At 34.1% G+C, this 11,128-nt stretch overlaps 1 protein-coding gene across 1 annotated transcript in view; it reads right to left on the reverse strand.

Annotated features, from left to right (window-relative positions):
* Positions 1 to 1,221: 1,221 nt before the first annotated feature.
* The window catches only part of Smp_150560 (putative lysine-specific histone demethylase 1), a gene marked incomplete at its 5' end in the record, with an annotated part of 25,687 nt that continues 15,780 nt past the window's right edge, over positions 1,222 to 11,128 (reverse strand). The window contains 6 exons of the mRNA XM_018797592.1: positions 1,222 to 2,323; positions 3,104 to 3,538; positions 5,604 to 5,683; positions 5,768 to 5,872; positions 9,527 to 9,553; positions 9,680 to 9,882. Of these exons, the coding sequence (XP_018652619.1) occupies positions 1,931 to 2,323; positions 3,104 to 3,538; positions 5,604 to 5,683; positions 5,768 to 5,872; positions 9,527 to 9,553; positions 9,680 to 9,882 (1,243 nt within the window). The 3' untranslated portion in view covers positions 1,222 to 1,930. The remainder of the gene's footprint in view (positions 2,324 to 3,103; positions 3,539 to 5,603; positions 5,684 to 5,767; positions 5,873 to 9,526; positions 9,554 to 9,679; positions 9,883 to 11,128) is intronic.

Here is an 11,128-nt window from a genome sequence, read left to right on the forward strand (position 1 = left end):
ACATCCAACTGACGAGTCCCAAACAGGACGGAACGCAAGTCCTGGATTCCACTGCTAGCCACTATCCATCTCTGCTTACTATAATCATTTTGTTCTTACCTAGCCAGTATATGTATAGCTAATAATTTCGAGGCAGAACAAATAAATCCATAATGTTTCTAACAATATACCAAAAAGAAGTCAAAGGTAAATGTGTCGCGAGAACTTAAATCAGAGAAATTTTATTGGTACTCTAAAAGCAAATTCTCAATTTCTAGGTAATGGATACTTGACAACATTGTGTATAAATTTCAAGACAGAAAAACTGAACTTTATGTTCAGTTGATCTTGAAATGACTAATAATTGAAAAGGAGATACTTTCATTTTGATTATTGCTGTAACAGAGTATTTGATGCTGTTTCACTAGAGTCTGAAGAATCATAAGAAACTAGAAAATATTCTCCAACTTTCAGAAATGCATGATTTAACTTGGTAATAAGCTTATGTCACCTCTAGTAAGCACCCAGTCTTTCTCTTGACACGATGAATTACGGCTCTCCGAGAAAACGATGCTACCGAATTTCCATTCAAAGACTGGACGTTATGGTGCTCTTGCGAATACTAAATTTTTTTTAGGTTAAATGACTAATAATTGGGCACTATTGAGAAATTTCGCACTGAAAGGAAATAGCTATCCCATTCTTCTTGATTTCCTGTGATTTTTCAGCTGATACCACATACCATGGATTCAAAAAATGATAATATAAAACTTTCAGTAAGTAATTAAAGATATAACTACTTTATCAAGTACAGGTTTATGCACTTGACTTTGAGCCATACTACTCTTGTGAAGACTAGCGATAAAATATGGTTTTCAAAACTGAAATAGGTGTAGCAGGGTTTCGACCTAGGGCCTACTATTGAAACATCAATCATCTACGAAATCTTAGTGCAATAACGATAATAGTCACCGTTGGATGCCGGCTCAGTGGTCTATCGGTTAAGGGCTTCGGCTCGAGACTGGTAGGTCCTGGGTTCGAATCTCGCGGGTGCGAGATCGTGGATGCGCACTGCTGAGGGATCCCATAATAGGACGAAACGGCCGCCTAGTGCTTCCAGGTTTTCGATGGTGGTCTGGCTTCAATTAACTCATGATTCCAACTGTGAAAATACTAAATTCTCCACAAAACCCCCTCTGATAATAGTCTAGGCCAGAGAACAAAAATATGAAAAAACAAAACTACATGATAATCCATAGTTAAATAGAAAAGGTCAGTGTTAAAGTGAACACAAAACAACTTCGCATCACATCACTATGCCATACAAAATAAGTAACCCTAAGAGTTAGTTGGTTTGTCAATGAAATAATGCAAATATTTCAATGCAAAGCTCTAACTTATTATCAACATGGCTGTATGTAACTGTTTACAAACCAGTGGTAAGTTTGACATAACAATACCGTACACAAAACTGAATAACAAGCATTTGTCATTTATCGTATTTCACAACTTATAAAGTTTGTCTACGAAATGAAAACAGGGTAATGAATGCATTATTCATAATAAAAGAAATCAAGAAATATTCAGAAGGTAATAATAATGATAGTAACCGACAAAACTTCACGTATAATACAAAACAACTAAACTCGATCCATACAAACATACACAATGCACAAAACGAATAGAAGTTAGGCAAACATATCAACACATAAACTGGAATATATGACACAATTGTACACAAAGGTAGTATACCAATATATTTTACAGGAAAAAAGATATTCCATAAGGATGAATACACATAAATAAAATCTAATAGGTAAAAAATAATTATTTATGGGATAGTTAATCTACAGTCAGTTGAACAAGTACAGGTATAGGAGAAAAATACAGCTTTGTCCGAAAAGATACTGACAAAACTAGAGAAAGGGAAATAAATAAACAATGCAATAATTTAGAAGTGTAGATTTGTCGATTGTGAAGTATTTAATTTAAATCCTGACGCACGTACAGGTGTTTGACCTGGAAAGTAATAATTAGCTACACGAGCGGCTTCACGTAGACCACTTAAAAGTGCACCATGCACAGTAGCTGGATAACAACGACAAGTATGTTCACCAGCGAAAAATATACGAGGATTATTAGTTGGCATAGAAATACCATCAATTCCATGGGATTGATGAGATACATGAGTTGTTGTTTGTTTTTCACCACTGGAACTACTAGGGTGATAAACTGGTTCAGCAAGAATATCATAATCAGCGCCTGTGGCTCCGACAGCAACATACGAGTAAGATCCACGTGAATATGGATCAGTTCTCCATCGTGTGACATATGCATCAATTGGCTAGAAAAAATAAATAAATATGGTAAATAATTTAATTGGAGTAGGATGGTTCGAAACAAAGGAATGATGTACAGAAATCTGTCGTATAAGACTGTCCTGTCTGTTGACTTATTACTTAAGAAAACATATCCGGTTGGATTAATGCCAAATGATTAGAAAATTGATAAGCGATCACAGATTTTTGACAAGGATATATAAAGCAGCCAACATGATGCAAGAAATATAGTTCTGGTGTACAATGAACACAGTTGAATGAGCGATTCTGTACTAGAACAAGAAGTAATTTTTTAATATTGTATTCATTATAACTGGAAATCACAGGCTTCCAGAATAAGATAAAACTAATTTATTTCTATGCCAATACAACACTCCTCGCATTAATAAATCCATGTTAAAATGAGTAAAATTGACAATAATTCCGTATGAACTCATTTTCAATCACCAGAGGTAATCTGAACGCAACGTTCTATGACTAGCTTCTTTGTATCGTTACCTATCACAGTTGTCCAAAATTTTGATATAACAGTCGAATGTTTTGAACAAAACACATCCACATGCTTATTCCGCTCAAAACTGGGCACAAAGGTAACATTTTCTCATTATTCAATAAAACTAATAAATAGCAGACAACTACAAAAATATTTTAAGTCTATGCTAAACGAAATTTAGTAGTCTTTACGAATCTAATGAAGAATGGATATGAAGTTTTGAAATAACTTTACTTCGACAACTAAGATAATAAATCATATACATTTTTTATTTTCAATAAATTAAACTTACATTTGGTATAACAACTTTCTTCTTTTCTTGATTACTATGCATTCCGTTACAATTACTACTGTTACTGTTATTATTATTGTTACTAATACTACTACTATTACTACCTTCTTGAGTGAAAATACCACGAAGAACTTGCATAGCTCGTGTAATAATAGGTTCTTTAAGTCCACGACCTAATAGATGAGATGTTGATGTGGCACAATTATTGATTAATGCGTTTTGACCTTTAGATCCTGGTGATAGACGTCGTGTAGGTGAAGTTTTCTCATTTTCTAAATCACATGCAGCACGACCAGCAACTAATGCTATCAATACAGGTTTATCAGTAATTGACCAGAATAAAAATAATTCACCACGCGAATTTGTTGATTCATTCACATGTCCAAATAGATTGTGTGAACGATCCCAAAAACTCCTCTCAAATATAAGTACAACCTAGAGAACGAAAGAGGAGATAAAAACGATTAACACTAAGTGAATATGGTCATTGAATTCATGTTCATTGACACTTGCCAGCAGGATAACGAATCTACACCTAGGTTGGTTTTCTCAGTAAGGTTGAAATTAGATTTGTTTACTAAATATATTACGATTTTCAAACGCACACTGAACAACTTTGACAAACCAATGGTCAGTATAAAGCTATTTTTGTATGAGATCAATTATGTAGTTAAAATTTACACAGAGTAATCAAGGTCCATAAAGGGGTTTTGTGAATATTATAGTGAGTTAATAGTTCAGTTCATGAGTCAATTGAAGTTAGACCATCATGGAAAACCTGGATAACCAAAGTTCGTTGTAATGCCCATAATCAGTCAAAACGATGTAATGTTATGATTGAATACATTAAAATGATAAAAGGCAAACATTTTAATGAGCAACACAAACTGATAAAAAAAATTTAGTTGGATCCTCTCAGTACCTTGTTTCATTGGGCTACAGAAATATTAGAAGACAATATTTAGTCTGCAGTTATAAAGAATCATCATTTACCAAACGTTTGAACTCCGTACATACATTTCCAATCAATGTAAAATTATAATGGGACAGTGGTAGAACGATGTAAGCCGATTGGTTCAACAGCAAAACGAACTATCCAATAAAATCACTCAAACTATGTAGCAGTATGAATTGAGTTCAATACATTACTACTATCTTTGTAGTGGACGCTACTCACAAGGATGTTTGTAAATAGTGTGTAGCAGGACGTGATGCCGAAGTTACAGCAATTGTTACACAGGGCGAAGTTTCAGAGTATCGACAGCACGGCGTTGGCAGAACACTTGGAGACCAGATGAGTAAAGAGTTCAGACGGCAGAATACACCGGAAGATGTTAACGGACGATTGAATACTACGTATATGTGTTAAGTAAATACTTTGTAACTTCTTACAACAAATATGCTTTCCTTCTGCCTATTGCTTTCATCTACACCTGGTATGGCAATAACTTACGATGTTGATATCTGAATAAGCTACATAATATAAATAATTTAGTAATGAACAAATATATCAAAAACTAGACTTTGTAACTAACACAAATCGGTGAAAATAACAGTTAACAAGAAAAAAAATCACGGAAATTTAGTCAATTATATGAATATTATTTTTAGAAAAAAAAACTGATAACTCAATAGCATTTAAAATTATAGGAGACAACATCTATTCATCAAGTTTTACTTATGAATAGATTAGTAACAATGAAAACATATAATTTATAAAATGATCGTTTGTATATTCCAAAAAAGGAACTAATGTTCATAAAGAGTAAATAAATGAAATAATCGAACTAGTACATACTTAGGTAACTCATTTGACAAGTAGAGATATTGATTCATGTTTTCAATCATGTAAGAAAGGATTAGCGCTTCAAAATGGATGTAGTTGGAGCATGCTTTAAACATGGAACCATATTGATGAAGTAAAGTTAATAAATGTTCTCAACACACAAGTTTTTTTTCTAATAAGAGGTTTAAACGTTATCTGATTGGAGAAGAGAATTTTCCAAATCAAACATAGTGGTAACGTAATATCAAGTCATTAGAACTGGTTATTAACAATGACTGCTTAGCTGAGCAATACCAAAGGACTAGTATGGTAAAACAATGTTGGTTACTTATTCGTTGATCAGTTAGTCAACATTTCTCGACAAGAAAAATATTAAATAAGATCTGAGATTTAAAATGATAGCTAACATTAGGTAAAGGAGAAGAATAGTAAACTAGAAGTCACTAAATCAAGATAATAATACGAACATCGTTTCTATCGTCTTTGCCTTACAAATATTAAAAAGACAATAGTAATCAAACAACAAACTCGTAGCATATTGGATCCTTGCTCCTGTTTCGATTTGAGAAGCCGATTTATATTTTCAGGTCCCGTGTATCCAGTGTAATTTAAAACTGATCGCATAAGGTTGTATTTACAAAATGAGTAATACAACCTGAAAAGAATATCAAAATCTCACTCTGTATACATCTTTTTATTAAATGTAATTCTTACCTTATTCAATACACCGAATCCTAAACGCTGAATAGCTGAAATTTTCCAATCAGGCAAACGTGGCTCAAAACGTGGTACAACTAATTTTGTAAGGCAATTGGTAGATGATTCATTTGTTGTAATTTGTGATTGATGCATGGTTGTTTCATTATCCTGTTGGATACTTTCTTTTAAGATACCTAATGGTAGGGTACAAATTAAAGCGTCTGCTTCATATTCAATTAAATCATCTTGACTAAATGCCGAATTAAGGACATCCACTTGAACACCTGTAAAACAAAAAGATATTTTGATTTCAAATTATACACCAAAAATCTTCCTTGTGTACATATTATACGTAAATATGTTGTATAACATGAGAAGATGAGAAAAGCTAAAACTATTGAAATAGTGAAAAAAATAATCTTGTATTCTCTTAGCTAAGTTAGTTTATTTTTGAGCAATAAATATCCCAATTGAGCTTCAATGAGAAAATCAACATCGAGATGAAAGTAAATTCAATTGACCAGTTTCAAATAGAAAGAAACGCTCATTATGTATACCACTACCAGGCACAATCAAAATATTTGAAGGTGGTTTAATTATCATCTCACAATGTTGTCAAGTATGACAATGAAAGCTTAAAATTCAACCGTATTATATTATTTATCGTAAGATTTAAAAATGCAGCCATAACCCAGACACCTAATCAGTATCATAGAAACACTGATCAAGTTAAAATTACTGTATGACGATGTAACTCATCAGCCACAAATTCATGTACTCAGTTTTGAATCACTGTTTGTGTAAAGGATAGTGAGACCAACCGGCTGTCTCAACCGATATAGGTGAAACAGAGGTTGAGCTCACGACCGCGATTTATATATATATATATATATATATATATATATATATATATATATATATATATACTTTAACACAAATTTGACACGAAAATTCATTGTGTGATGTAAAATCTGATCATTTCTTATGCAATCATTAGGCAAGCTTAACTTAAACGTGATTTTTGTAACATTACATTGAATAAAATTCGTGAATTTCTTAACTCTGTAAATTCTTATAATTCGAATTTCTACAATAAAATTACTTACGCCTGTTATTTCTCGTGGAGAAGCATAGGCTGCTCATCAGCATTCTCCATCTAACCCTGTCCTAGACAACCCTTTCCAGTTGTTATTCATTGTTTCTATGTCTGCTTCAAATTCACAACGCAATGTATTCTTTGGTCTTCTTCTTTTCTCCTTTCCCTCAGGATTCCAAACTAGGGCTTGCCTCTTGATACAGTTTGATGATTTTCTCAATGCGTGTCCTACTCACCGACAGTGTCTTTCCCTAAATTCCTCTCCCGCTAGAACCTGGTTTGTTCTCTGATACAGTCGCTTATTGCTTATAGCATCCGGCCGATGGACATTGAGTATCTTGTGTAAACAATCGTTTATAAGTACGTATACTTTGGTTGTAGTAGTTTTCCAAGCTTCGACTCCATATATTTGAACTGTCTTAACGTTCGTATTAAAAAGATTCTGACTTTGATGTTGGCTTGAAGACAATTGTTTTGAGTCCCATATGTTCTTCAATTGAAGAAATGCTGTCCCTGGTTTGCCAGTCCCTGCCTTTACATCTGAATCAGATCCTTCTTTCCAGTCCATAGGCACTTGTTCTTCCTCCCAAATCTTCCTGAATAGAATGTGGAGCATCTTGAAATTTACTTCTATGTCTGACTAAGGTGCTTCGGTTGGTATGTTATCTGGTTCTGCTGCTTTCCCACTGGTGATTTCTCCGATGGACATCCTGAAATCTTAGATGGTTGGTGGAATGACAACTATAAGGTCTGTGTGTTGCGTCCATGTCCGGCGGGTTAAGTAAGGCTGGTCTATTCAGGGGTTCTTCAAAGTGTTCTACCCATCTTTTCCTCTATTCTTGAATGTCAGTGACTGGTTTGTTTTCTTTGTCTTTGAATAGTCTCTTTGGTTTACTATATTTCCCTGACAGTTTCTTCGTTGTCATATAGTTGTCTCATATTTCCTTCTCTTGCAACTTTTACTGCTGTCGCTACTAGGTCCTCCACGTATTTCTGATTGCCGACTCTAATGTTCCTCTGCACTCTCTTGTTTGCTTGTGTGTATGCAGCTTGTGCCCTGACTTTCTCTTTTCTTGTTCGATTGTTGTTAATTGGTATCTCCTTGTTTTTCCATTCTTGGATCTCGTCCAGGTTTTCGACGGAGATTTATTCCTTATGGTGATGTTTCTTGCGGCCCGGCACCTCATGACACGTTGAAGTTTGCGCTTCTTTGGTTCTTTACAGTTGCTCTCCAATAAGGGATTTTCTCTTCCTTGGGTGGATCTTATAAGCCTGGGAACCTGTTGTTCAGAGCTATTTCGAATTCGTTGAGTTTGTCAGTATCTCGAAGGAAGACCGTATTAAACCTTTATAATGCTGTTTCTCCAGTCGTCTAGTGCTTCTTTAGTTTTGATTTCATCTTCGCAACCACTAGGTGATGGTCCGGTCCTTTCCTGAGCACTTCGCTATGATTGATGACAGCCTCTCATAAGACTGGTCTTAATCGTCGTCATTGCTATCATTGGTGGGTGCATAACACTGGGTAACATTCATTGTGATGCTCTCCTTCTTTGTTTTGAAAACTGCTTTCATGATCCTGGCTGGATCCATAAGATTCTCATCCTATAAGTTCATTGAGTGCTTCTTTGGACAACATCAGAGTAACTCCCTTAATATGCACAGCATTTTCTTCCTCGTGGTCGGAGTACAGCAGCATCTCTCCTGAATATATCATTTTCTACCCAACTTTGGTCCAGTAGGTTTCACTGGCTCCGAGCACCTACATGTTGTATTTCCTCATTTCCGCAACTATTTGATTAGTCCTCTCGGTCTCCCACATTGTTAGGACATTCCATGTGTCTATGTTAATTGTTGCTGTGGTTGTTAGAAGGAGCATCGGCCTCGTGGGTTCCGAAGAATCTCGGCTTTCACCATCAGGCGTCATAATTCTTCTGAACGAAGATCCTTCAACTCGGAAGGCAGAGTTTTAATGGTTTGAAATATTTACTCTGGTTAGCAAGGTTGGTTTCTACGGGACGGGACTGACGGCCCTATGTCCAACCCACCGCTTTAACCCGGGCTAGGAGCCGGCAGCAACCCTAGAAGGGCTACGGGTGGAGAAAAATAGTCGACATCAAAATTACCAAGACTAAACGAATAAATCACTCTGTGTTTCGAATAGACTTAAATCATACCAACTAATTCTGATTAAGTGCTTGGATGATATCATAATCACCAGAACCTTTGAAAATGTTAAGGTTCGACTTCATTTGGGGTAATTAGGGGTGCACAGCTGAGGAATCTTTAAGTGTGGAGAATAATCTGTCAATTGAGCCTCCAACTAATATAAGTGTTAGCATTATTCAGTCAGCCAATTATAGCGATCACCATTTCGACATAAAAATAATGCAAGTCAGTGAAAACCATGATTGATCTAAGAGAAATATTGAGTCATCATCCATGAAAGAAGAATATAATTTTAGCAAAAACTGAATAATCAACAATATTTAAATGACTAACCGAAAGTATGAAATTATTCTTATAATTCATATCACTTAAAGTCCATGTACGTTGTACTACATTTCCAATGTCTATATATTCTAAAGAGATGTCAATTTGGAATTTGATTTAAAACACCACTAAATTTACAATAAAGATGCCTATCAAACTGTTAATGAGATTTAACGAATATGAAATAACCATCCTTAACTCCACTATCTAGTCTTCTTTTTGTCACTATTATTAATGAATTAAGGACGGAAAATCACTCGATGTATAATTAGCAATCGGATGACAATTTATATTCACTTAAAATTTGATAAGTCTATTTTACAAAATATACGAATATGAATATAAAATTTACCTGTATTAGAGTAAGAAATACGTTTAACTGTACTTTTCAATTCAATATGACCAGATCCAAGTTTATAAGTGGATAAAGTCGATGACGATGTTGTTGTTGTTACAGATGTAAGATGATTATCACGAGGTTTTAGTCCAACTGTTAATGACTGACCAGATGTAATATAATGTGCTAAATTATCAGTTACTGACCCATAACCGTCTTGTAATACACAATGATCACCGCTTAATTCAAACAAATCATCTTGATCCCAATGACGTAATGATAAATTATGCAGTTCTGTGGCATTGGCGAATTCCAAATTAGCTAAATGCCAGTCAAGTATAGAACGTTCTTCTTTGGTTAAATACATATCTCTGAAGGACATGAAAACAAACCAACATAACAAAGAACATGGATTATATGAACAGCCAAAAAGATTAGTAATGAGAAATTCATTGAAATAACAGAGAAAATCAGTGACAGAATCTTTGAACTTGTCCTTACTAAAACGGATCGAGTCTGCAATTGAAATAAATCCACACACTATTCATTTACGCATATACAATAGTGACAATAGTAAAGATTGATACTGGTCAAACTAAGGAATAAAACTAATAATCTGAGCAGTTCAAAAAGGAAATATAAAAATACCAACTGTGATAGACAACATAAACTGGCTTTCTTCCATTACACTTCAAATTTTGTTTTCCTATAATGTTTTAATCGTTCGAGTTCTCTCTCTAATTTCACTGTTATTGTAAATAATAAAAATTTAAACGGACAGATTACTATCTCAAGTCCTAAGATATTTCAGTCAGTTAGTCGGTAAATCGATCGATCAAAGTAACATTGAAGGTATATAATTGTCTTTAAGTCATATGTTTTTGTATATAATGAATAGTGATACAATCCTGGGGGAGCTATCCAAGACGAAATAGATAGACGTGAAGGTAATATTCAAAACTGTGATTCAATAGTTAAAAATCGAGCACTTTACAAAAATTAAGCACGATGAAACTAAGAAATATTTAATATTAAGCTTTATCAGACACAAGTTTACTCATGCAGTTTTGAGCCATACTAGTTGTACATAAGCTGATCAAACTAAAACGGATTGTCTATTGAAAATTCACTCGGAAAAAATTACTGTGTTGAACTTTCACAGTTAAGCATCTTAAATTAAGCTAAGATTTATACAAAAGTCGAAAATAGATCCCCTTTATTGATAATTTTGTTGTGTGTGATTCCTCTCCTAAGCTGCAAGCAGACGCGAATCAAGTACATAGTTTTTGTCAGTAGAACATTTCCAAAATATATTGATTTTTAAGAAAACCGAAATTCGTCAAGTGACTACTCAGTCTGGGCAAAAGTGTTAATATAATGTTATTTATAAAGTAAAATCTTGTAGTTCTAAAGATTTACGATTACAATGAATAGAAAGATTGACTTTCTCACTCTATCAGTAAGTTTCTTCAGACTTTAGATAATAACTGTATTTCTTGAGATTTTTTAGACGGCTTTTTAATGTAAATATTAAACCATGAATGAAATGGTGAGAGTTGTACAGATTCGTCATATATATATATATATATATATAGGAATATATATATATATATGGCG

Source organism: Schistosoma mansoni, chromosome 5 (genome assembly GCF_000237925.1).
Source record: "Schistosoma mansoni strain Puerto Rico chromosome 5, complete genome".
NCBI classification, from domain to species: domain Eukaryota; kingdom Metazoa; phylum Platyhelminthes; class Trematoda; order Strigeidida; family Schistosomatidae; genus Schistosoma; species Schistosoma mansoni.